The sequence below is a fragment of the Dermacentor andersoni genome, chromosome 2 (assembly GCF_023375885.2).
Source record: "Dermacentor andersoni chromosome 2, qqDerAnde1_hic_scaffold, whole genome shotgun sequence".
Taxonomy (NCBI): Eukaryota; Metazoa; Arthropoda; class Arachnida; order Ixodida; family Ixodidae; genus Dermacentor; species Dermacentor andersoni.
In genome coordinates, this window is record NC_092815.1 from 211,782,304 (window position 1) to 211,808,637 (window position 26,334).

A 26,334-nucleotide genomic window follows, 5' to 3' on the forward strand; every position below is an offset into this window, starting at 1 on the left:
GTGCCTTCATATGCAGTTTACTTGTCCCTCCTCTATCCTCTTGCAGCTACGCGGTCAGGGTAACCTGCCAGAATCACGTGAGCTCTGTGTCATCGCCAGAGCTGGTGCTTCGTCTTGTCGAGCGGGTGACCAACCTGAACGGAATCAACGTCCTGGGACCGGTGCTGGTGGCTCGGCCTACGCGCCTGCGAGCTGTCTACACGACGGGCAGCGACCTGACCTTTCTGTGGAACTTTGGAGACGGCAGTAATCCGGTCTCGGTCAGCGCCGGACCTGAGGTGTCGCACACGTTCACCAGGTGCGAGCAGGGTTACTACGTTAGCTGTGTAGAAAGGCGTCGATTGAAATGCTGTCCTGTCCCAGGTTCTTCGGGTCGCCGCTAACTCTTGGCGCATGCGCGCATGCGCGTGGCAGCGTCAGCTGTCAAGAGCTAAGCCGCCTTAGCGTAGCAGAAGCGCACGGGTAATTTTCGAACTCACTGTTGAGCCTCAAAAGAAGAGAGGAAAGGAAAATATAATACCTAGTCAGAAGAGGCCTCGATTCCAGGAATCTAACGTGGGACTTTTGGCGGAGGGAAAAATCTATGATTTTCAGGTTCACGTGCGTGCCCTAAAGCTCTTTACCCGTATTGTGCCGCAAGGTAAACTATGGGGGAAAATGACGTCCGAGATTACGAGTAAAGATTCGTTGTACTAAACAAATATGCTTTGAGGTTCCGGGATACGAGTAAACCAGCTTAGACTACGGGCACGTGACAGGCAATAAGTTCCGCACACCATTTATGCAGCTTTTTTAAGGAAACGGCCTGTAAGCACTTGCGTGTAATATGCCGTGTGGAAACGCGCGTGACAAGATAGCATGTTACATGCACGCACGTGATAAAAGTAGGAAAATACCCACTCATTTTCTTGCGCTAAGATCTAACCATCCGCTGCTACTGTGTCGGAGCTTCTGTGCTGCCTTTGCTCTTACAATCACCTGTCTTTTCATTGCCACAGCAGTTCTAAGGGCAATCCTCGTGAGTTTTCGTCGTCAGGGTTGTCGTCAAGTTCCGTATAACGTCTAAGTGTTGTAAGATCCTGTCGCTCCCCGCGCACCATATTTTGGGGGTACGAGAGAATTAATGCGTGCCAGAATGAGCCAGTATCATGGTGGCTTGATGCACGCCGTCTTCTGGCGCGTCCAATGTTGGATGTCACTCGGTTTCGAGGTTGAAGAGCTTCATACAAAGCAAAAAGAAAAGAGTACGTCCGTGTTATACGATTAGTTGTTTAATCTCACTGCCTTCTCTTTTTCTGTGGCTCTCCGGCTTCCTGTTCAGTCTGCGTGCTTACCACACACACTCTCTCTCGTTCTTGCATTTTGTGTGAACAGGGTGCGAGAGTACTGGATCAAGGTTGTCGCCTACAACGCCTTCAGTCGCGCCGAGTTCGAGACGAACGTGTTCGCGACGGAGCAGCCCTGCAGCAAGCCCGAACTGCGCCTCCACCGGTTCACGGAGGTGAGTGACGTCGTCGCATAACTTATCTAGGCTGCATATGCAAGCAGCTCAGACGTACAGCAGCGCAGTTTTGACTTCCGCTCCAATACCAGAACTCATTCTGGCTGCGCCATAGAAGGACTGCCGCTGTGCAGCGCAGCCAAGCATACCAATCTGACATTGCTTCTGCCGCGACAAAAATACATAACGTTTCGACGGCAGTACGTTCCAAAATATGGCAACGATTCCTATTACTAGGACAGAAAGCAAAAATCGATTGGTTTCGATTTTTTTTTCAGCTGGAAAACTATTTGCACAGAGGTGCGTTTGGCGTCACACTGGCGCCTTGACTTGGTGCCACGGCTTACAGAAATTAAGGAGAGGGTGGGAGGATGTAATTATGTTAACAATTTGTGGTTCCTAGTATATAAGCTGTAAGCGACTGAAACTACACTTTTGGTCAATGTAAAATAGTGTCGGTCGTTTTTATAAAACAGGTTATGATGTTTTCCTTCTACTATTCCCTCTCCCGCTTTTTATTTTCCTTCTGTCCGATAATAGGTCCGCTTCAACGAAAACGTGTACGTGGAGGCAGCCGTCAGTACATCGTGCCCTATCTCGGCCAAGATCAGGTACTCGTGGACCGTCCTGAACGCGACAGGGTCGCACGTCGTCTTCAAGCACAGCGGTGGCGCCCTCTCCCGGAAGGACCTGCTCCTGCCTGCGGGAACGCTGCCCGTAGGCCGGTACCTGCTGTCGCTCAAGGTGAGACGTGAAGGTGAAACCATGGTAGATCAGACGGAAACTCGTCTTTTCGGTAACAGGGCCTACTTTAATACTGTAAAAAAAAAAAAAAAAACTAAAGAAACAAACAATTACCTAGTGCGCGAAGCATGTCGGATGTGGCGAGGTTAAGAGATACATGAGAAAAGAGGGAAATGGAGACGAGATCAATACCGTGTGTGGACATTGTGCGAAAGGAAAGCAAACCAAAACAAGTCGCAGTTTTGCCCAAAAAGACGAAACATCGATTTCGATAGCAAATGCGTACACAGCTATACGAAATAAGGATAGTAGTTTTATCGGCCGTATGAAATTGTACACATTCGCTTACTTTTTAAGTTAACGAGCATGGTGTCAGCGCGCCCAGGCAAACAATACATCACGCTCGATGACCGCGGACACTCGCTGTCAAAACGCGGGCGTGAAGAAGCGCGACAGCAGCAGCAGCGAGCGAAGTGACCTTCGTACGGTGCATCGCTTCAACGCAAACTGAGCGGCAAGAACGCAGCACGCACAAAGGTATGAGCTGCCGTCGCGTCTATGGACTCAGGCGCCGACGCTTATTACTTTCAAAAAAAGAGCGCGCGCGGTCGCGCAATACGCAGTTGCTGCCGGACTACTACGCCGCCCCCTCCTACCTCCTCTCCCCCGGGGCCTTTCGCGCGACGGAAAACGGCGTGTTTCCTCCCCGATTTCCTCCCTTGCGCGCGCGAGATTAGCCGCGATCGTCGGTTTTCCTCGCGCTCTTTCACTCGCACCTACAGCATGCGGCGAGCGGCGATGATGTTATCGCCCTTGCACTTTATGCAGAACATCACGGCGACGGCGACGGTAAAAATGGGCCTGGAGAGTCCACATAGTTGACATCGCAATAAAAGGAGTAAGAAAAAGGGTCACCCGTGCACTGGGCGACATTCGGCACGGCCGGAAGGGTCATGTGTCTGTGCGCCTGATCAACGGCGCTCACGGAGGTTGTCCCGCAGGTTGCGGGACAACCTGCGGAGTTCTTTATGACTGCGGGGGTGGCGCACTGTCGCTACGGCGCACCGCCGCTACGAAACATTAGGGAGATTTAGTTTAGGGTGCCCAAACGTTGAGGGACGTAAGCCACCGGGCTTACAAAAGAAAGCAAAGCGAACATAAAGAAAGCGCGCAGTGCCTACAGTGGAGCTTGTGCGTAACCCCCCCCCCCCCCTTTCCCAACGCTTGGTGGGTTCGCTTGCTGTTCTAAAACTCTTTATTGTCTTTGACCGTTGCGAGCTTGAAGACTGGTTGTAACGATGCATCCTCGGCGCTGTCGCCATTTATAAATGTTCGCTGTTTCAGGAAGGAAAGCGTACTGTTAGCCGTCCGCGGTGGCATAGTGGATGTGGCGTTGTGCTGCTAAACGTGAGGAGGTCGGGGGTTCATTCCCCTGTGTGAAACGTTAAATAAACTTGATCGAACTTTACCTGGAGCCCTCCACTTCGGCGTCTCTCGGAGCGCTTGTATGCTCTGGGACGATAAACTCAAAATATCAGCCATTCAATCTTCATATTATTATAACCAACAGTGACAGGGCTAATCGCCGATTATATATTACGACAGAAAAAGATCTTTCACAGTTAATGGCAATATCATTTTGCCACGAAAATATCAACTAATTATCTGTGTGCTGACAGGTCGCGCATGAAGGGAGTCCTAAGGTTTTAGAAATGGTAGGGCCAAGCTTTTCGTTGATATAATTTAGTAATGGTGCTCTCTACATCGTGCCGAAATCATTGTCTTAAACACGGTTACTTCTATTGAATGGAGGGACGTACCAACTTGTATTCTAGTTGCCAAACCAACGCTGATAACGTTTCTGTGCAGTCTTTCGCAGGCGCAGGTAGGAAGTATTTTTTTGTAGTCACTTGGCTCCCGAGTGAGTGGAAGCTGCGCCTCGCGTCGGCCAGTCATGATCGCTATCATGCTTGTGCACTTGTCCCTATACTATTCCCTGTTCCTGATCGTCAGAACGCGCTTTGATAAGCCGCGATGGCTGTCGGTACAGCATCAGAGCAAGTCTCACAGCTTGCACTCCAGCGCCAGAGCATCATATTGAAACTCTGTACTACATACATTTTGTCTTTGCCGAGTTTACAGTCGCGTCCTGGTACGCTCGGGTGTCTTGCGTTCCGCTGGCAGCACCATCGCGATGACGAAATCACATTGTAGCCCTGTCAATCAATGCCTAAACCAATCACGTGGTAAATTAGCGAGAAGGGTGCTTTACTCGTTTCTCTGTCTTCCGTCCTGGCGCTCCGAAAAGAAAGTGAATCGGACGCAATGTTGTCTCGAAATGTACAGCAAACACAACATAGTGCTTCTCTTCTTCCCGTAACAATATTGAAGGCGATCGAATCTACAAGCAGGCTTAAGCAAAGAGAGAGAGAGAGAGAGAGAGAGAGAGAGAGACTGCTCAGACTCGCTCGACGCATGCATAGTTGTAAGCGCAACGAAAGCGACATCGAATGAAAAGGAAAAGAAACAAATAAACAGCGCAAACGTAGTCCTCTGCGCGCCGCTGTTCCGGACAGCACTCGTCGTCATCGTCGTCGGCCACGGAAGCGAGCGCCTCGGGGCTGCAGAAGCCGTGGCGCATACGCTATCGCGCAGCGGGCGATTAATTGTGTTTGTTATTAATTCAGCCGTTCCATTCGCTTCCACCCCTCGCCGTCGTACGCCGTCGTGCCATCTTTCCAGCTCGTCCAGAGGGGAAGGAAATGGCGCATCTCTTCGTCATTAATCACGACGATGACTCTTCTCTCTGCTTCTGTGCTTCTCGTTTTTTTTTTTTTCGCGACCCACTCTTCCCGAGGCTCGCTGTCTCCCCCCCCCCTTCCCTGCCGTGAGATTATTCTTCTTCGCGTCCCCTCTCACCCGTCTGTCGCAATGTCACCGTCTCCCTTCCCCACGTCTTTCTGCGGCGCTCTCTCTATCCTCCTCGGTTAATTCGTCACTTTGTTCGTGATTTTTGCGCCACTCTCGCTTCATTCGCGTCGCTTTGTCTTGTTCTCCTTCTCTCGCCCTTCTCCCAATCCTCGTTTGTTCTTCATTGACGTTTGTGCTGCGTTCATTGGCACGGATAAATGCTCCGCGCTCGCATTTATCTCCCTCATCGGCCGAACGGGTCCTCCCTTTCCCTCGCGCTTGATTCGATTCGCGGCGGCTTATTCGCACCTAAGCCACTGTCTGTTTCTCTTTCGCGGCCTTAATACCTCGTTATGCTCGTTCCTGTTCCCGCATTTAGCGGCTGCGCAGATGCCTTATCGCCAGCTCGCGCGGGGGCTTTATGAGGCGTGTGCGTACTGAGGGTGCTGCGCGCATGCTTAATGCCTGTCTATTTTCTGTCTGTCTTCCTTCTTTCCGGCCCTCTGCGGGACGTGTTTATATATACATATATATCGCGCGCGCGCGCACCGATCGGGGCCCGACGAGCCCCGCAATTACTATGAGCGCCGCGGTACCCCTTGTGTACGCGTCGGGTGCTGTCTGTTTGCTCTCACAGATGCCGATGCTCCGTTCCGCCGTATTCCCGAGGCGGCTTTTGCTGTCGCGTCGCGACATTTGTCACGGCACAGATAGCAGCAGCGCAACGCGGGGACACTCCGTGAAGCTAGCCTGCAGGCTTTCTGCCTGACGAGACGCGCGCGCGCGATACGCTCGGTTGTCGCTGCGCCCATCGGTCGCCCTTGTGTTTATCCATCACTTTCGTGCTCTTGTTTCGTCGGTCGGAACTCGGCTGTTGACTCTGCTGACGCGGGCTCTTCGTGCCTAAAGAGCCGTGCGCGAGAGATGGACCAATGGAATGTCCGGACAGGACGTTTCTTGCTCTGTAGTTCGTGTTCTTTTCTTATTTCTGTCTTTCTTTGTATATCATTATTTGTTCTTTGTGCGCGCGGGTGTACGTATCTAGAATGCGTGCGTCTGTGCAGCCGGCAATGCAGTTCCCGCTGTCATTTCCATTCGCTATCGCGGTCTTCTCTTAGCCGCGTTCTCTTCCCGCATTTGGCGGTTCGTCTGACGCGTGCGAGCGACAGTGTGAAAGAAAATCACACCAGAGCGTCGAGCGGCGCTCTTGTTCTATTTATCATCATATCGTGTGCAGTGCATGGCACGCCGCTGTACTGGTCACCTCGTGTTCCTTGATCGCGTGTTCTCTCTCCTTCTTCTGTGCTGAGAAATATGAAGTACAGTAATTCACAGCGATTGCTTCAGGCCTACAATGTAGCGAGAGTGAGCCCTGTAGGCACTGACAAGCGCGATCGAAAACGCGTGCGCGTATCGGAACGAACCATTCGATGCACCATGTACGAGTACACCTTGCGTGCGTTATCTCCTGCGTTTGACTTGCGATATGCGGTATGAAGGGGGCATCCTAACGTTTCACTTGCTTTGTCCTGCGCCGGAGGACCCGCCAAGCTTCATGTGTATTTTGTTTTTACGCCCTACTTTCGTAACGATTCGTGATGTTAAAGGGACAACATATTATAAAGGGACAGATATTAAATCCGTAGGGATTTCTATGCCTACCGAACGAGAACTTTGTCCGTCACGTAAGACAATGAATGCCTCATACCCCCTTAAGCGATGGCTCTTAACCCCCCCAGGTGAAAATATTCAACTGGAATCCAACTGGTTCCAACTGGTATTGACTGGGACCAACTGGTTCCAGTAGGAAACCAACTGGTCCCAGTTACAGGTCAACTGGTCCCAGTTAGAAACCAACTGGGATGCAACTGGTTCCAGTTGGGATCCAACTGGAATCATCTCCAGTTGTACTGGAAGCAAATGGTCCCAGTTGGGATGCAACTGGAACGCAACTGGAACCATTACCAGTTGTACTGGAAGCAAATGGTCCCAGTTGGGATCCAACTGGAACCTGAACCAGCTGTACTGGAAGCAAGTGGTTCCATTTGGATTCCAACTGGAACTTTGACCAGTTGTATAGTAGCAACTGCTAGTAGTTGGGATCTGTACTCGTACAACTGTTAACATAAAAAAGTTAAGCGATATAATGCTGCAACGAGGGGTACATTAGAGATGGATTTTAACCGACACACGATTTATATATATGGATAACTGAATCGTGCAGGATCCTGTTGCGTAAATGTGGAGCACATTGCCTTGACACGTACGCGTGCTTTAGTTTCAGCGCACTAAATTTGTGAATGTTGGCCCTAATCTTTAGTTGTCCACAGAGGCATATTGGTTCGTCTCATGACGTTACCGCTGCGTGCCTGACCGACACCGCGGTGCTATTGTAGTGTTGCACCAACTTTGTGCCACTGACGTTGTTGCCTAGCTAAGCGCTAGTGAGCTGTATGGCATTTGGTGGAAACAACTGGTGTTTGCAGCACGGCGGTTACTTCCCTACGAGAAAAGAAAAAAAAAAAGAAAATGCTCCGCAGCGCATAGAGCTACACAACGCACGCTTACTACGCGTCCCATGGTTAGACTAGTACACTCTTCCACACGGTGAAAGAATATTATCATATTATGATGCTTACACCGACCGTGCTCTACCATGACCACAACAACCGCCATGTTGAAAAGAAAAACATTTTAGTTGCGTATCTTCTCATGATCGGCTGAAACCTCTATGGCTCAAACAATAATAATCATATAGCAAGAAATTTAAATTATGTCAAATAAAAGTGAAATAAAATTGTTACCTCACATAGATAGCGTATTATTTATTAATAGCGAGAAACTTCACAAATACGAAACTGTGGAAACGTGACGGCGTAGTTCGGCAGCCATATTAACAGCGAGCTGTTCGAGCGAGGCATGGAGCGAAGCGTGCGCGGTTGTGAAGATTTTTCTAGAGGAACCTGTGGTGTCATTGCCTGCGTAACCTCATTTAAGTAGTATTAGTGTTGGACATTTTCACCCTTGGAAGACGGCATGATTACAGGCCAATGGATGGCACCTGCTTTTAACACCGACTACGCGGCTTTGTGGACCCATCGTGTGTGGAATGACGTGCGCACTTTTCCCTGCTCTTGATTCTGCCATTTGGAGGTAATTATATATTGAACTTATTTATGTTTCTAGTGCAAGTGGTTCTTTATCACAAAGGTGTCAATACTGCAGTACATTGTCGTTGACTCGAGTGTTCTACTACGTGACGTTTGCATGTACACATCAATGCTTGCGAGCTTGGTGCTTGTTTTTGAGCCCGAGTCAAACGCGTAGGGTTTTTTGTTTTTTTCATATAACTTGTCGAAGGTTCTGGCGTAAACGATGGTGCCCGCATTACTTCCAGAAAGTACTACACAATTCGTGTCGCGCATACAATCTGATTACCCTAGGTTAGGCGATAACATATATACAGTACAACAAATAGAATCAACGATAACATTCGAGTAAGTTACAGCCATGCAGGTGCGCCTTGCGCAGAGCGATAAACTTAAGTGGTCAGTGGGTGAGTGCAGTTACCGAGAAAAGTTAACGTGTCAATACGAACCAGTGTCGTGCAAGGCTTGTGCTTTGAATAGCACATAGAAGTATTAAGCGTATACTGGCGCGCACCTGTAGCTCAGCCTAACGTGTAAAAGAAGCGCATACACTACTGATACACGTCTGTATGATGTATAAGTAGAATTGCTTGTATGAAGTGGTTGCCTTTTTACTGAATGCATATAAATATTTCTTTCAGATGGTGATGTGCAAGAGTTACGAAATGTGTAAACGTGTGCAAGGTCATCAAGGGAGCATTCAAGACGTTTCATCGCTAAACACAAGCTCAAGTGTTCTAATAAATGTCAAATTTCAACACCAAGCTGCTTTGGCTGCGTAAAGTTCACTGAACCGGCTGGTTCTTTGCGACACACGATGGCAACCACAAAAAGCAAACAAGCTATGGCCAGCTTGAATCCCAGTATGTAAACGTTTACCAGTGGTTCCTGCTGGCCATGGCTCACTATCCCTGTTGCACAATCGATGCCAGTTGCAATAGGAACTGGAACCTGCTCCGATGTGGACCAACTGGGACCAGTTGCAAAGGGGCCAACTGGGACCAGTTGCAATGGGAACCAACTGGGACCAGTTGCAATGGGGACCAACTGGGACCAGTTGCAATGGGGATCAACTGGGACCAGTTGCAACGGGGATCAACTGGGACCAGTTGCAATGGGGACCAACTGGGAATTGTTCCATAAACCAGTTGAACTGGAACCAGTTGCATTCCCAGTTGGAAATTTTCACCTGGGCCGTAAGTGAGCAAAAAATGGAATGGCTCATAAACCCGCAAGGCCAAGACTACAAGCGCTCAGCAAAGTGAAGCGAACAGTGCATGCATTCATTGCGATTGTCCATACAAAACGCAGAACAGCATGCGTTTCAATAAAGAACAAGCTCAAAACAAGCATCCGAACCATCAACAAAGCGTTGCATACCTCCCTCAGCAAATGTAGTGGTGGTTTTGCAACAGCTTCGTGAAATTAACCTTAGTTCACCTATCACCAAAGGTCGTGGGTTCGACTCCCACCAAAGGTCGAGGGTTCGAGTGCCTCAATTAACTGTGGTTTATTAAGTTCACTTTAATTTACACCAATGGTCGTGGGTTGGACTGCCATAATGAATTCTGTCTTAATTGAACCTGTCTTATCATGTTCGCTATCGGACATGATAAACGAACGACCGATGAGGGTTGATAGGGGTTTATAGCGATCGGATCAAGTTCCATAACATTGATAATGACACCGGGCTGCGTGGAGACGAGCAAGCGGCACCAATGCTTACGCATGCTTAGGAAACTACCAGAAGTGTTTCTGCATGAATTTTAACTTGAGTTGCATTAGTCAATTTAATGAATTTTTGACTTTGGCACTTTTTGCTTTACCTGAAGATCCTTGGCTTCGAAACCCCAGAAAATATACTGGCGAGCGCCGGAGCGCCTTAAATCATTTACTCTGTTATATAGTTATTATACGAACCAGTTACGGTTTCGTTTCCCAGTAGACGTATGTCGTGACGCCATGACACAGACGGCGGTCACGTGGCAGCAGATCGTTCTTGACGTTTTGTCGCTCTCTCTGGCTTGCTCGGTCGCCTGATATGATGCTACATCGGGCCGCGCAACGGATAGCAGCAAAGAAGACTGCCGAGCGAGCCGGAGGGTCCGCCAAACGTCAAGGTGGTCACTGCTCCCGTGTGACCAGCTTCCGCGTCGTGACAAATCGATGAGGGTAGTCATATATTTTCCTGTTGGTATGGCATCTTGTACTTTGGTAGCTCAGGCATAACGACCGGACACACAGAAAGGCGCATTATGGATAAGACTTAGCGCTTTGTGCTGTCTAATGTGCCTTTCTGTGAGTCCGGTTGTTCTGCCTGTGTTACAACAAAGTAGTCGATGTCATGACAAATAGCTACTGGGAAACGAAACCAAAACCGGGTTGTAGGAAACCTATTATCGTCTAATTATTTCGAGCGCTGTAGCGTGTGCCCGTATTTTTTTTCTGTGGTTTCGAGGCTAAGGACCTGTATTTAACAAAAAATAATAACGGTGGTGGTGGTCGTGGTGGTGAAAACTTTATTTTTGTCCGGCAAGTTAATAGGGTGGGCTTCACCCTGCCTGGGCGTCTGCCACGAGCCCTTGGGCTCGTGGAAATATTGGATAGTTTCACCTGAAGGGCGAAGCATTGAAATCGACGGCAAGCTTTTGCGCGAAGGCTCCTCAGACGGCGTTCTAAGAAAACGCGGGGTCGACCTGTTCGCAGCGACACAGCACGCGAGGCGACAGAACCCTGGCTGCTATGCGATAGGCGTCTCACAACGCAGGCGGGTTGAGAAGCGACGCCATACGTCGTTGCGTGCGTCACGCATCAGTGGTGCACGAGGCGAGACAGTGGGAAGAGCGCGAGCGTAAACTTGCAGCGTGAAGCGCGCTGTCCGTTCCACTCAGAACCACTGTGCGCACCACGGTGTTGCATGTGCAGATATAGCTGCACAGCACAACGTTCGTGCCAACAGGGGAATGCATAACGCTGTACTGGCTATGCTGATGAGTCGGCTGAGCGAGCCATAGAGTTTCTCACTTAGTGAGAGACTCTACAGAGCGAACGATCGAGGGGCGTCCGCTTGGCTTCCTCGCTTTCGCAGCCAGACTCACCTCCGGAAACGCAGGCTTGCGAGAGCGAGGATGACGTTGCGTCGCGGCGACGCCCTCTCCCCTCACCTGGCGCGCTAGTGCGGCAGCAGGTGCACCCGTGCGCCCGCTCTGCTCCGTCGAGGCGCGGTCGTGACGTGGCGTCGCAGCCGTGGGTGCCGCTGCTACAGACGCCGGCTTTCTTTCGCACGGTGGGCGATGTGACGCTCTCGCATCGAACCAAACGGCAGGTCAGAAATTTCGCGCGAGTGCTCTTCTAAGGTCTTATAGTTTCTGACCGATCTCGTACTTGTTCTCCCACGTGCAGGCCCGCATGATGCCCACGGCCGTGTACGCCATCGCGAATGCGACACTGGCAGTTGTGCCGCCTCCGGTCAGCTTCAGCATCGCGGGCGGCTCGTGGCGAACCATCGGCCCGTCTGCGATCGTCATCCTCGAGACCGAGGTCTACCCGCCTGACCTCACCGACTACATGTGCGTGGGCGACCCCGCATTCGTACTCGTGCAGAAGGTTAATGCACTTCGGTTAATGGTAGTCAACAAAGCACATTACGATATAGCGAGGTAGTAACAATAAAGAAATAAACAAAAATAAATAAACCGAATAATAATAAAAAAACAGGCATTGAACCTTTAAAATATATCCACTTCGAAAGCGTCTTTAGCAATACAAAATCTAGAAGTGGTCGACAAATGTTTTTGGAATGCAAAACTCGGTGAAAATGAAATACGACGGCGAATCAGAAAGTCTTTGCCCAATTTTTTATTAGCCAAAATAAGTTGCATACTGGTAATTACAAATATACGTACTATTCTACGTACCTTACACTATCTTTCCACACAGTGCCCACAACGGTTCAGAAGTTTGCCGCATTGCAGCACTGAATTTGAGATAGAATTTGTCCGACTTACGGTGGAAACGCCGTCAGTCGGACAAATTCTGCTGTCTTGGCTTCGTCGTTGCACGTGAATCGCTGTCTTTCCAGGAAGTTCTTCAGCGGACTTCTCAAAGCGAGACACCTTTTCTTAAACGTGGGCTGCATTTCCCTGCGGATTTCGATGGGCGTTCGTCCATTGCTCCATGTGCTCGTACACCGTGGACGTGCGAAGCACAACCGCCATGTTCAACAACTGATAGCAGCGCCTTGCCGCGGAGCTACCGGTAGATAAGGCCGGTCCGGTCCAAGAAAGGTCTACCGCTGGGAATTGATGTGTTCACTTCGTGTTTACAGCCCTAATTTGGCAAAAAAAAAAATACAGGCAAAGAATTTCTGATTCGCCCTCGTATACGTGAATTTTTAGGTTCCTCTCAGGTTTCTTAAGTTTCTCGCGATGTGTTCATTCAAACAAAAATTAATTCATTTGTATGTGCTTGTGTGTGCATGTGTGTTTGTGTGCGTGCGTGCATGTATGTGTCTGCGCGTGCGGGCGTGTGTGTGTATGTGTATGTGCGTGCATGTGTGTATGCGTGTACATGTGTATATGTGCGTGCACCTGTGTGTAGATGTGTGTGCGTTCGTGCGCGTGTGCGTTTGTGTGCAAGCGTGCGTGTGTGTGTGGCAGCCGCATATCAAAACAATTTCAACGTTATGTGGCCCGCATATTGTGAATGACGAAGGGTCAAAGGTGCACGCTTCCCCTCACAAACAGTCTTACTGTGGAAAAACCAAATTTACAGGCGCGCGCAGCTTGAGGAGTAGCGCGCGGACGGGTTGACACCTTTCGAGGCGACTCGGTAGACCATACTAATTAAGTAGGTTTCCTTTATGTACATAAAAGAAAAGTAACAATAGAATTATGTGGCATGAATGCATCACTAGGGCAACTCAGGGATCCCAGCATGAAGCCACTGATGGCATCTCACATGGTTGATTATTCATTTATTTATTTATTTATTTATTTATTTATTTATTTATTTACAAGCTCATTCAGATACAGTATCCTTGCCGAACAAAATAAGAGCTGCTTGATTTTACCAATTTATCAAACACAAGGAAAGTACAGGTAGCTTTGGGGGGAAACTGTGCATCAAGTGAAGCAGTTTACATCGCCAAAGAACATTTTAGTCTTTGGTGAGGATTTTTAAATGTTAGGTTATGTGGAACACATCATGAGATGAGAGATAAACAAATTTAGGAAACGCTGTAATAATACATCATTAGTGAGCTTATACTATGTGGATTTTGGGCTAGGGAATGTATTGTGAGACATATCACACAGTATACAGATGCAGCATCACGGCTCCTTACAGCCACTGTGCATTGGCGAGCGTCCTCCTCTGTCTGCACATCAATAACTTCTCAACTCCATTTGCAGAATTACTTGGAAGTGCGAGGTGCTGAACGACGCTCACGCTGACTGTTTCACGCACCCTGTCCCATTGTTATTGGCCAAGCGAAGCACCAGGACGCTGCGTTTCCTCGCTTCCTCACTGAACTCCAAAAGTGCCTTCCTCTTCACTGCAATGCTGACCCTGGGGAACGCCTCCTCTCACATTGCACAGCAGGTCCTGAATGCATCTGAAACCGGCCCTCAATCTCGGTAGGTATACGTTAATAACAAGTATGTGGAAAGGGGTGGAGGGTTCACATTGTTATTCTTTTAACTTTGTTTAAACATTTAAAGTCCTTTCTGTTAATATCGAGGAGCATTCTTTGCCTCTTACCAGGCACTTTGCAGTAGGTAGGTTCCTGTGCCACCTCGTTTGTGGCCACTTTATTAAACATAAAGTTATTTGTCCAGTGATGGGATTTGAGCCAGGACCACCTAGCGGAACAGCCCATGCTCTTCAAGTCAGACCACTGATATGTGCACGACACTCTTTCCTATGTCCATGCTGGGACTTTGAGATAATTCGTGCATGCACTGCATCACATTGCAACAATTTGCTTCCTCTGTACGAAAGCATGCCAGCTTCCCCCATCTCTTCTGCTCATCATGTGTGATGAGATCAAAATAAGCTGCTTTATTATTATTATTATTATTATTATTATTATTATTATTATTATTATTATTATTTGAGCTAGTGCTTTAAGGAGTTATATGACAAATTGCATTGCCTTCTGAATTGGCTCAGGTTACCCAGTTTACTGCATTCGTGAGTGGCTCAGATTGTAACGAAACAGGTTCCATCATTTTATCGTCCAAAACGCAAAAAATAATTCATTGTGCCATCATCGTCATCATCGTGCCATTGTTGCCACAAACACACTTACATTGCACACAAAATTTCTTGCCCTACAATAGAGTACACGTTTGCTGGCTCTCATAGGACCCTTCATTATTGTACCTCGATAGCACCATGTCTGATGCACTTCACCCTATACTGACCTGTTGTGGCATCTGGTAATGCTTTGTGGAAGTGCATATGATGCTAGACAGCCAGCCACCTACAAAATTTTTTGTATAACATTGATTCGCTGAGCCTTTGAGAATTGCATAACTTATTCTATGTATGAACTGTATTTCTGTACAGTGTCTTTGTGGAGGCGGGGCTGATCATTTCTTGACATCCTTCTCACCTTCCAGGCTCATTGATGTAAGCTGCCAGTCATGTGACTATGAAAGACACATGCGAAGTCACGAAAAAGTGACGTTCACTGCGTCATGCCAAGACTGCGACCCCAGCGAGGAGCTCGACTTCGAGTGGTCAGTGTGGAGCCTCTCGGATCACAAGAGCCTCCACCATGGTAAGCAGGACTTAGGATTCACATTTTCTAACTATTCTTCATTGTGATGCAGCGTTATAGTATTTCATGTTAGTGTTAAACTTATTAAGGCATTTTATATAATGTGACATCATTACAAAATGATCTGTGCAACATTATTGCATTATAAGAGCGATTCTAGGATGCTTGGTGTTGTGGGTTGTTATAGAAAAGAGCTAGGGGAGGGCTGGTGGAGGTGCTTTGTCAAACAGCAAGAAAATTGTTCGAGGTCTGACAAAGATGATGGTGCAGGAGAGGACTAGGTTGGAGCAGGAAATTATGCCAGTGTCACGTGACAGTCCTGCCACTGCTGCCTGGAAAAAGAAGTCGAAGAGGTTCACACTTGAGTGATTAAGCTATCTTGATGTTGTATTGCCATGGGTACACGTTGAGATAACGATCTGCTTCGCGTGCTGGGTTGCGCCAGTTGCAGAACCAATTGTATCAGCCTTAAAGCTTGCTAGACTGCGCCGGGTGCACTTGCAGATATGTCATCTACACTTCTTGCAATATGAATTGCGTCAGTCCCTAAGATGCCTTACAAGAAGGAGGTCATGTTCGAAAAAGAGGTGACCGTGTTGTCAGAGCAAGCAAATGTTGTCGTCAGGCTGATGCAGCGCAGAAATGTCAGGCTGCCGAGACACCTGAGCAATGCGCTACACAGACATCAAATGCACATCATTTAAAAAAGGCCATGGAAGAAAATGCGCACAAATATTTTCATCGTGCTAAGGCAAAAGCCAACAGTAAGTCATGGTAATGCAAGGCCGCAAAGTAGCACGGTGGCATGCGAGCTAGTGACAAAGGCAAAAACTAGTGAACGGAATGTTGCAAAATATATATTTTGACATGTTTGAAAGTATGGTGGCCTCAACACAAGAGGGAATATGGTGTTCTGCGAAAGAAGTGATGGAATTTTGAGCATTTAACTCTGTGCAACCCTACAGCTAGGTCATTGGTGGTACTCAGTGGCGTAGCCAGGGGGTGGCACACCTGGCACATACTCCACCCCCCCTCCAAAATTTCTTAATGTGTGGCCTTCCCAGCGCCCCTTCCCATTCCCAGACAAGTGGGTGCCACCCCCCCCACCCCCACCTTCTGAAAAACATTTCTGGCTACGACACTGGTGGCACTTACTGTTAATTCATTTTCAACATTATTCATCCATTACAGAGGCCAGAATGAGTTCGTAAGGTGCTCCAGCACTGAGTGAATTGTGCTTGCCTACATATATGTCACCATAGTTATTTTTCGATGTAGTTTTCTTTAATGGCCACATCTTCCATATTCAGATATTAAACAAGGCGAGAGGCAAGCACAGGCCTATTAAAGGTGGGAACTGTGGGGTATGACAGGTGCTCCTTGCTCTCAAAAGAGATGTATAGGCATGGTCGTCATAGGTCCAAGTAAGACTCTTAGTCTGCATCCACAGTCTTGCCCTTGCGGAGGTGTCACTTTGGCAGCGTTTAGCCTATGCATGTCATCTTTTACATAGGTGATGACCACTGCTATGGCAGTATTGGCAGCACCCAAATGCGTCTGGACAACAGCAGTGCTCAGGTTGGCCGAACGCCTCACCGAAGAGCATATGGCATTCAACACGCATTGCACCAAGCTGGTTCAAGTGAGTGAACGCTGCCTTATACAACAACTAACATCTTATTTGCCAAACGGTATATCGCTGCAGAAAATCAGCAGAACAGCTGTAGGATAGCGTTATATCACAGCATAGTAAAACTTCGGTTTGCAAAACTTGCAATTTAATTATTTCCTTTTTTCCATCTGGATCTTGGGTCTTCTGTTTATATATTCGTTATTTAGCTAATAACTTTTTTTATCACTCTCACAATTTAGCAAAACCCTTATAACATGCACATCATCCACAAGTTGGATCCATATGGAAGCACCATGTAAAATGCACGGTGCATAGCCCAGTACCTTGTCAGCATTTGTGGTCGTCACATTCTGCTCTTTCTCATATGGAAACAGATGGGGACTACTGGTGGCGTTTGTGGAGCACAGAGCTTTATAATTGACTTTTATACATGATGTGCATAGAGTTGACACCGAAGGTGAACAAAAAAAACTGACATATAGAAAGGTTGGCTTCTTTTTAAAAGCTCAGTTGCCAGGAGAAAAATGAACGATCACTTTTTATTAGAGGCATTGCTCTCTGAAATGGGTAATCGCAGCACCAGCAAAAAATACCAATAAACTTTTCTATTAGTCCAGTAGAGCAAGTCTTAAGGTTCTATTGGAAACATACTGGAACTCTAGGGGTCTTATTTGAATTCTGTTGGTGTCAGTATAGGACAGACGACATCTATTTGTTGCATGTTGGACCAATAGGATTCAATAGGTGACATCTATTTGTTGCATATCGGATCAATAGAAAACAGATAGGCAACGAATAGCTCGGCCACTTATTGAATCATATATTGGTACCAATATATGGCAACATATTCGTCAAATAAATGTCACCTAGTGGAAACAATAAGAAATGCTATTGGTATTTTTGCTAGGATAGTACTCACATTCAAACACAGCCAAATGGCTGCTTGTATTTGTCTATTAAGAAATGTTGACTGCTTTGTTTGGCCTCCATTCAAGTCCACGGTAATATATATGGTGTTCTCTTTTTCGAAGGAAGTCCACTTCCACCGTTTCCACCATTTCCAGACTTTGCCAATGGCACAGGATCTGCAAAAAATGGTATGAACGGCAGCTCAATGCTCATATCTTGCTTTTATTTCCTTCTCTTTTCTTTCTCGGTTTTTGCACATAGCCTTGAATTTTATCTCTCTGCTTCACCAAACTCGCAATGTGTAAAGGCTGAACAGGTATATCCAAACATTAATCATATATCACGGAATAACAATACAAAAGTGTTTCCTGCATTACATTTTTGCTTTTGTTGCTTGCTTTGTTCCACTGTCTTCATAAAACCATTGAAAGAAAAGTAGAGTTGGTGAAATGTTTGGAAAAAAGAAGTTGAAAAGTAGAATACATGCAGCTTTGAGCATCTTCAAGTGAAAGAAAGCATAAAGCAGTGTGAGCAACTTGGGCAGGTTAACTGCTTAGAACGACAAGTAAACTTGCCGGTTTTGCTCATGTGACCATGTCATCTGTCACTAAGTAATAGGCCATGTGTTTGATCCTTGACCATGCTGGCTCCATTTCTGTAGTTCTGGTATGCAAGCATGCTAAGTATTTAGGTGTACATAGACATAGGGAGAACATGGCCACAATTAGCACCTGACCAAAGTAGTTGGAGAAGTATGGGAGAGACCTTTGCCCTGCAGTGGGCGTAGCCAGGCTGATGATGACGATGACGACGACGATGATGATGATGACGATGATGATGATGAGACATAGGTGTACATGAATAGCACCCCTGATTACCGCAACCAATCCTTCACTAAGACATGTCTTGCACCATACTGTGCAACTTTGAAATGTGAAACGCCATTAAAAGGACATTAAAGAGAAACATTCAATTAGGTTAGATTGATAAAGTAGTCTTTAAGTACTCTGCTTACATCTATTTAAGATAAAGGCTGATTATTAAAAAAAAAATGACGATCACAGTTTTATGCCTGAATTTCGCACCGAAATTCATCAACGTGACGTCAGGGATTGCGAAGTATTTTTGATGCAAAAGCATCCAATGGCCCCGTTGAGTGGAAAAGCCAGCATCTTTCGTCTTGAGCAGCAAAATGGCACCGAAATTCCTACTGGCTGTGGCACCACGTCACGAGCGTGCTTCGACGGAGTAGAGTGGACAGAAGGGTACACCTGCTGCCGTGCAATGCGCCAGGTGTTACATGAGGGGAGAGGGCATCGCCGTGATGACTCTTTACCTTGGCTCTCGCTCTCAGACACTGGCGCGTGTTTCGTATGGCTCTCTATCACCCACACTGGGCCTAGCTGCTGCGCGCGCCTACCAGCCTTGGTGACCGCTGCTGCTTTCTCGGTCTCATTCGTGCAGGACTTCGCTGGCATGCAGCGTTGGCAGCACAGGCTGATGTTGCTTGCTGGCTCACGCAGCTTCTAACGCTATGGTAGATTACTGGCAGCACAAAACTCAAAGGACTACTAGCGGTGTTCAATTGGACAACAATGCTTTCGCATTCACAACTCATAAGAATTGCTTAGGTGTGCTAGGATTTATTCACATTTTGGCAAATGTTCTTGAAACCTTCTAAGTTCAGTCCTTGGCTCTAATGCAACCATGAACCAATGACAAGAGCATCCAGTGCTGGTGAGCTAGATGTTCGTTTGGCTGGTGATGTGATTGGTCTTTGTTTCCGGTTCATTCACGCGCATCATTGTTTGGTCTATGTTCACGATGGAGTAGTCACTGTGGTTGTGGTAGAGGCACAGTGTCCCTATACTCCTTTGAAAAGACGATACAGTCTTGCATTGATAGGGGCTTTGAAGTAGGCTATCTTTAGCTGTTTTATAAAAAAAAAGCAAATATCATGTTAAAAACAGGTTGTTATTGTCTTGGGGGTGGGGCATTTCTGGGGATATTACGGTAGGCCCGAGAAGACGGCGTCAGCATCCATGACATCATGGCAGCCTGGTACAGGAATTTCAAGGTGGTGGTGTCATTCACCTTTCATTGTAGCATTTTTTCTGGCTTACTAAGCATCTTCTCACCGTTAGAGTAGCTTGTTAGGGTGTTGTGGAATGGTAATTTATTAACAGTGCTGAAATTATGTTTTATTTAGTGTCCTTTTAACTATGGTATACAAGCAAGAAGGGGGGAATGGCAACTAAGATTATACAGCGTCATGTCAGCGGCTTCATGTGCCCAACTTTGGGGCACAGGGTCTCACTACAGATAATATGAAAGTCTTTTACTTCACTCACAAGTTGCTAAGAAATCAATATCTATGTCAGCTCTACAGACATAGTAATCATTCAGCCTGCATGCCTGATTACTACTTCTTTTCCCATTCTGCTACAGTTCATTTTGAGCCAACTGAAAACCATCGGTTCACCCGCCTTGGAAAACAACAACGTTCTAATGGTATGTTGACTGTGAAATTTCAGACACATTTCCAGCCTTCAAGCATGGTGATAATTAATGCAAGCAGTTTTGGTGACGAGAATTACATTTATAAATTTCTTTCTGCTTCGAATTAAATGAATGAATTTTGTTATGGAGCTGGCTGCTGATGGAGTTTATGTGGAATAATGTCTCGCATGTTTCAATTAATTGAGCGCTTCTGCAGGAACAAAGGCTGTGCCAACTTCATTGCTTGACATGAGCATGAAATGAGCTTGAGATGGGCTTGATCTGACAGGAGAGATAGGCCTACAGAGAAACGCTATGCATGGTTGAACAGTGGTGAAAAACAAACCAACAAATTTTTCATGATATTGCATGCAGAATTTGGAAAGAGAAAGCTTTGCCTTCAGTTTCTGTGGTAGTAATTCTCCTTTCCGTTTATGGTCCACAACAATTTTTGGTGATCATTTGGTTACTAAAAATATGCATAATTTTTCTTCTTGCTTTCAGTTCCAAAAGGACCGAGACGAATTGACAGCAGGCTTGGCGTTGTATCTGCGGACAGTAGGTCTGCATCGGTATTGAGGAAGATTTTCGGATATTCCAGAAAAAGAGTTGAAGTCAGCAGCTTTGTGAGCTCGTTCCGCCACAGCAGATGGCTGGTCCTCCAACCAGGAGCACTGATAGCCAAATGTTCCTACGCAGTTCATGTGAAGGTTCGCCGAAAAGGTGCGTGTATGTATGCCTCTTTGGTATGAACATGCATATAGTATACCTCATTATATGTATAATGTATTGTGCCATTTCATCATAAACATCAGTTGGAAAGTAGTGATTTACTTGTGTGTCAAAAGAACAGTATACATGCAGATAACCAAGAAAAGACATAGGTGAATGTTTCTCTATAGTCTGCCTTCTCATCCTCTCGTGGAAGTAAGTGAATATCAATATTTGGGTGTGACATTAACTAACAACCTAAGTTGGAATTCTCATATGTTTAATGTATGTGCTGCCTCATTCTGCGAATCCTGTATTCTGTGTCGCAAACTAAAACAAATGCCCCCAGACACTAAACTTCATGTATACAGCTCACTCATTAGGCCAAAAATGCAATACATATCACACTGCCTGGGATCCAGATAATAAGCGCAATATTATTGCACTAGAAATGGTCCAGCAAAAAGCCATTAGGTTTAATTTTTTCTAAGTACCATATCAACGACTCGCCAACAATTATCATGCTCAATCATGGTATACACACATTACAACTACGACAGAAAATTCTTGGGCATAAATTTCTTTTCCTCCTCAAAACTAACAAACTCTTGATTCATCCTGCTCCATATGGACACCCATTAACTACTAGACTAACCAGACATCACCACTCTGAATCTTGAACTCCCTATCAAACATGAACTAATGCTTTCAAATTTTCCTTTTTCCCTTGTACTATTGAAGAAACTACCATTATCATTGTTAAACAGCAGTGACTCAATAGATCTGCTTAATTTTTTTTATCTGTTAGTTACAACAGAGATGTGAGCGTTTTGTTTGAATTGTTCTGAATGCTTGCATGATTATTTTTTGTAATTTCACAACTCCTGCTTGGGCGTGCATGGGCCTGCAGTATATTATCAATCAATCAATCAATCAATCAATCAATCAATCAATCAATCAATCAATCAATCAATCAATCAATCAATCAATCAATCACTACTATCTGCTGGAAATGCTTGAAAAGTTCAAGGCATGCTAAAAGGTTTTAAAAGTGTTTTCTCTTCTTTGCACATAAATGTATATAACTGCTAGTGCCTTTATTACCTTCAACTGCTTTTTCTTCCAAATGTTAAGTGTATTACTGCCCTCTCAGTAAATTTTCACTGTAAGAATAACAAGCACAGTACGTACATAAAATAATATGACCATGGAGGCCACACAAGAGAAATCCTCTAGTGCAAAGCTGTTAATGATAGCACATTAACTTTTCATTGCTTAAAAAAACAGGTGCAAATGGCCTCACAGAAGAAGTATGCGCACTGGTTGTGGGAGAAAATGGCTTAGTTCATAGTGGGTTACATAATGGCATTATGGGTTAAAAAATATGTATCCGGACGTGCTAACTACATTTGAACTTGGTAGCCAAGAGCCATTAGGTAAGCACGACTACCCTGTTTAGTCAGTAGCGTTGATAACTCTACCATTACCAACTGCAGTTATACAAAGGTAGTGAATGCTTTGACAACTAGGTAGTGAATACAACAACCTGATTTTCTTTATTTTTTTTAATCTTTTGGAGTGTAATGCTTCCTTCAAACCGTGACTCGCACACTCTTTATTTAAAGGTCTTTTTTGTTTTTTGTTTCTTTCCTTCAATCTTATTAGTTTCAAATGACACCGTGGGAGAAGCAAGGGAGAGGATAACAGTTGGAGGTGGGACGTCAGGAGGTCAGTGCAAGGTCCAGCCTCGCACCGGTGTCGCTCTGGAGACGCTTTTCACGGTGAACTGCTCCATTTGGAAAGGTGGCCGTAAACCGTACGCATACGTCATCAGCTATGGCCTGTCCCCTGCTGGCCCCTGGCGACAACTTTACCGCGGCTCTCATTCCACCTCTTCATTTTGGCTGCCTCCCGGAATGGCCTCACAAAACAACTCTGGTGAGCAGTGTGTGTTTGTCAAATGGTGGCATTTCTGGCACGTGTGAGTGCATACGTCGCCATCCACTCGAGACTATCACGAAGCTCTAAATGGAACCCACACCACTTCCTCAAAAAGAAAGCTTCATAGTAGAAGACAAATTCGGACAGAACTAGTCGGCGATGACTATCCAAGTATGCAAATAGCTGACACATGTTTAGTATGAGGCATGGTGCTACAGCAGGGCCCTTCTCTCGCACTACACTCTGGACATCCCTCTGTGCCTTCTGGCAGCATGATGGGGAAGTCCACGCATGCCCAGTGGTATGTACGCAGTGACCGAAGTAGCTATCAAACAAGTTAATTGAGGAGCAGCACATAACCAATGGCACAAACCCAAGGTGGCGTCAAAGAGGTTCATTGAAGAGGGCCACAAACCAAGGGGCACATACCCATGCAAGCGGCCCACATGTTTAGACTGCCACTGCTTTTGAGATTGGCCAACATTATTGGTGTGATGGCTAGATAGCCGGACACCAATGGACACCAAGAAGCAGTCTGACAATGCTAAGAATGCTGTTCGCACGAAAAAAAATTTTGTCCGTAGGTATGTGACTCATTATCAACTCGTTTCTTCTGTGGTTGATTGGCCACCTGAACTAACTGTAATTTTTTTTTTTGTACTTTTGCAGTGCACATCAGGATGGTCATCCACGACGCCGATGGATTTCGATTGTGCGTTCCACAAACAAGTGTGTTGAGAGTGCTGAATTCGATGGATCTTTTTGTTATGTAAGTGTTCTTTACTTTATGCAATGCTTTATGCTTTACCACATGCATAATTCACAATTGAAAATCAACAACCTTAGGTTAGGGATTCAGTTTTATAATATGGGAAATCATAGGCGTAGTTAATGAATGTTAAAGGAAACTAAAGGCAATTTTATGCTTTGTACAAATTATTCCACGTGCATCTCTTCAAATTCGCTGCCCAGTCAAATTTTTAACATCATTTAGTATCTAAATGGCACCCATAAGGTCAGTACTGAAAGAAGCCAGGGCCAAGCTTTTGTGCAGGATGATACGTGAGAGGACTGCTGTGGTCATTTGTTGATCTTGCTGTTGTTTAAACTGGGTGTGTTGTCACCTGTTGGGTTTAGGGTTGGTAATTAGTCAACATTGAACCTGCATAGTTAGGGATACCTGGTAGAGGCCTTTACGTCATGCTGTAGACTGAAATAACCTAGTAATAATGATGCTTATTATGATTGTTATGATGATGATATCTACTCCACCCAGTGAATAGATCCAGGCATGTGCCTCTGAATGAGTCATAATTGTTCGAGTAACACAAAAAATATGCCTAGCAGTTTGTTACATTTGATTATAGACATCTGGTCCTTATCTGAAATACTTGTTGAGGTAAAGAATTGGGGTTTAGAAATAGTTTCATACATATCTGGCAAAACTTTGTTTAGATTAATTCTACAGAGTGGAATTCTTTTGTTCTTTTCACAAGCTCTGCAGCTTTGTTGCATGTGTAGGCATGGAATTTTCTTTTTTTTCGGCTAACCATTGCTCACATTTCGGGACAGTAAAGCTTACATGTAAGCAATCATCTGTACAGCACTTCTTTTTTTTCTTTTTCAGGAAAAACAAAACTTCCCACCTGTCACCAAGAATAGCCAGACTATTTGATGACCAGCAATACCAAGCAGCACTGAACAAACTTCAAGTACTTATAACTGCGCTTAGAAGTACTGAGGCACCAAAGAGCACTTTGCGCACATACCAACTCGACCTCTTCAGAAGCGTATGGCGATTTGCAATATGCGTACTGCGGAACTTGGAATCCCTTCCTGTAGTAAGTGTATGGCACAATGCTGAACAAATTTTGCAGACCTGATTTTGAATTGGTAGCTTCTTCATGTGCTAATGTAATTAGTACTGTTAGCGTGTGGAATATTCGACATAATTGTATATTATCATTAAATTAAAATATGTATCTGCACAGGTGCTTGTGAGGGACGACGCATAGTATGTCACTCTGGATTAATTTTGACCTCCTGTTTTTTTTTTTATGTGCACCCAGAAGCATGGTACAGGAGCACTTTTGCATTTTGCACCTCATCAAGATGCGGTCACAGTTGCTGGTAATCGAACCCTTGATCTTCTGCCCAGCAGCACAATACCATAACCATTGAGTCGGTGTGGTGTGTTATTGAAAATTGTGTTGTTAAGGCACGGGAAATCAACACTTGCAGACAAGAACACAATAACCAAGTAAACAATGGAAAAACAAAACAGTTGGATAAGCACCCTCTATGTAATGCCCTTTTTAACTACTGCTTCTAGTAGTTTAGGACATAGACCTAAAGCTAGGGCCTTAAGTTTTGAATTGTGTAATGTGATCACATGTTTACTTGCAATTATGGCATGCTCTGTGTTGGTCTTGAATACAGGCATTGTGGGCAGTCTCTAGATATCACAGAATGGCATCTGAAGGATAAAATGGGGCATATTTTATTGCATTCTTTAGCCATATGTTGAAAGAAATCATTTTTATTGTGCCTCTTTTATTACAGAACACAGTGCAAGCTTTTATTCAAACATGGAATATTATTGTGGAGCCCATATTTCCGGTGAGAAGCACTTTTGGTAAAGTGCTTTTGTCTCTGTCTATTTTAGCCACTGCACTATTCGCCTGTTCCTCCACATCTCATTGAAATGCAGTTTCTGGTTATGCATTTTTAAATGATGGGAACTTTTTCAATTCTTGGAATACTGTGTCTATCCAGGCTGCACCACAGAGCTCCATATAACCCTCATACAACTGCACAACTCCCATAATTGCTTTGGTTGTATCAAGCGCGTCTTAACGACTGAGAAAACCAGAAAATATCAAGGAATTCGGCATTTCCGAGAAAATGGGGGAAATTGAAAATGTAAATTTGGTAGACACCCTGCTATATGAATGGAGGGGGCCTTAGTGCTTCTTTGCCATTCATAACTCCTAATGGCATTAAATTAATCTATAAATCTATCAATCAAAGGTGGTTTTATTGCTCCATGAGAAATATGGAGGTGACAGAAAAAATGGTGTGAATTGCAGCTTGACTCTGCTCCAGCCCCCTACATCGGGTTATTATGTCACATTATCATAATAGTAATGGCATTAAGATTTATTATCATTAAATTTTAAAATGTCATTCCCAAACGGCACTGGTATTAGCTGCTGTCGTTGTGGTGATGCAGAAATGCCACGAGACATAGATGTAAGAAGCGACAAGAAAGATAAGATTTGGCTTTTCCTTGCAGGGAGAAGAACACGACCTCATTGCAGCATCCCAGCTGCTTCAGTTCTTTGTTCAGGATGTTCAAACGAGCCAGCTAGCCACGTCAGGACAATTTGAAGCTGTAGTGCAGGAACTTGTCACTGCTCTGGGCCATCTAATTAAATCAGCGCAGACACTCAGTCTGCACACGTGGCACATCTTCTACGAACGCATTCACACTATCGAAGACATGATAAAGGTTTGTATTTAGGAATTATTCCGTTTGTTCTCCAGTAGCATT

General features: G+C 45.6%; 1 protein-coding gene and 1 long non-coding RNA gene across 2 annotated transcripts in view; both read left to right on the plus strand.

The window, feature by feature from the left end:
- LOC126540110 (uncharacterized) overlaps window positions 1–26,334 on the plus strand; it is a 613,572-nt gene that overhangs the window by 503,379 nt on the left and 83,859 nt on the right. Inside the window, exons 11-25 of the mRNA XM_050186902.3 lie at window positions 47–298; window positions 1,375–1,501; window positions 2,042–2,245; window positions 11,707–11,873; window positions 13,716–13,940; window positions 14,928–15,088; window positions 16,602–16,730; window positions 17,753–17,818; window positions 20,079–20,141; window positions 20,634–20,852; window positions 22,506–22,778; window positions 23,451–23,550; window positions 24,409–24,622; window positions 25,344–25,400; window positions 26,077–26,292. Of these exons, the coding sequence (XP_050042859.2) occupies window positions 47–298; window positions 1,375–1,501; window positions 2,042–2,245; window positions 11,707–11,873; window positions 13,716–13,940; window positions 14,928–15,088; window positions 16,602–16,730; window positions 17,753–17,818; window positions 20,079–20,141; window positions 20,634–20,852; window positions 22,506–22,778; window positions 23,451–23,550; window positions 24,409–24,622; window positions 25,344–25,400; window positions 26,077–26,292 (2,473 nt within the window). The remainder of the gene's footprint in view (window positions 1–46; window positions 299–1,374; window positions 1,502–2,041; window positions 2,246–11,706; window positions 11,874–13,715; window positions 13,941–14,927; window positions 15,089–16,601; window positions 16,731–17,752; window positions 17,819–20,078; window positions 20,142–20,633; window positions 20,853–22,505; window positions 22,779–23,450; window positions 23,551–24,408; window positions 24,623–25,343; window positions 25,401–26,076; window positions 26,293–26,334) is intronic.
- Window positions 6,899–9,068, plus strand: LOC126540169 (uncharacterized). Its single transcript, XR_007601478.3, has 2 exons — window positions 6,899–8,308; window positions 8,946–9,068. It is a non-coding gene; the product is annotated as an uncharacterized lncRNA (long non-coding RNA).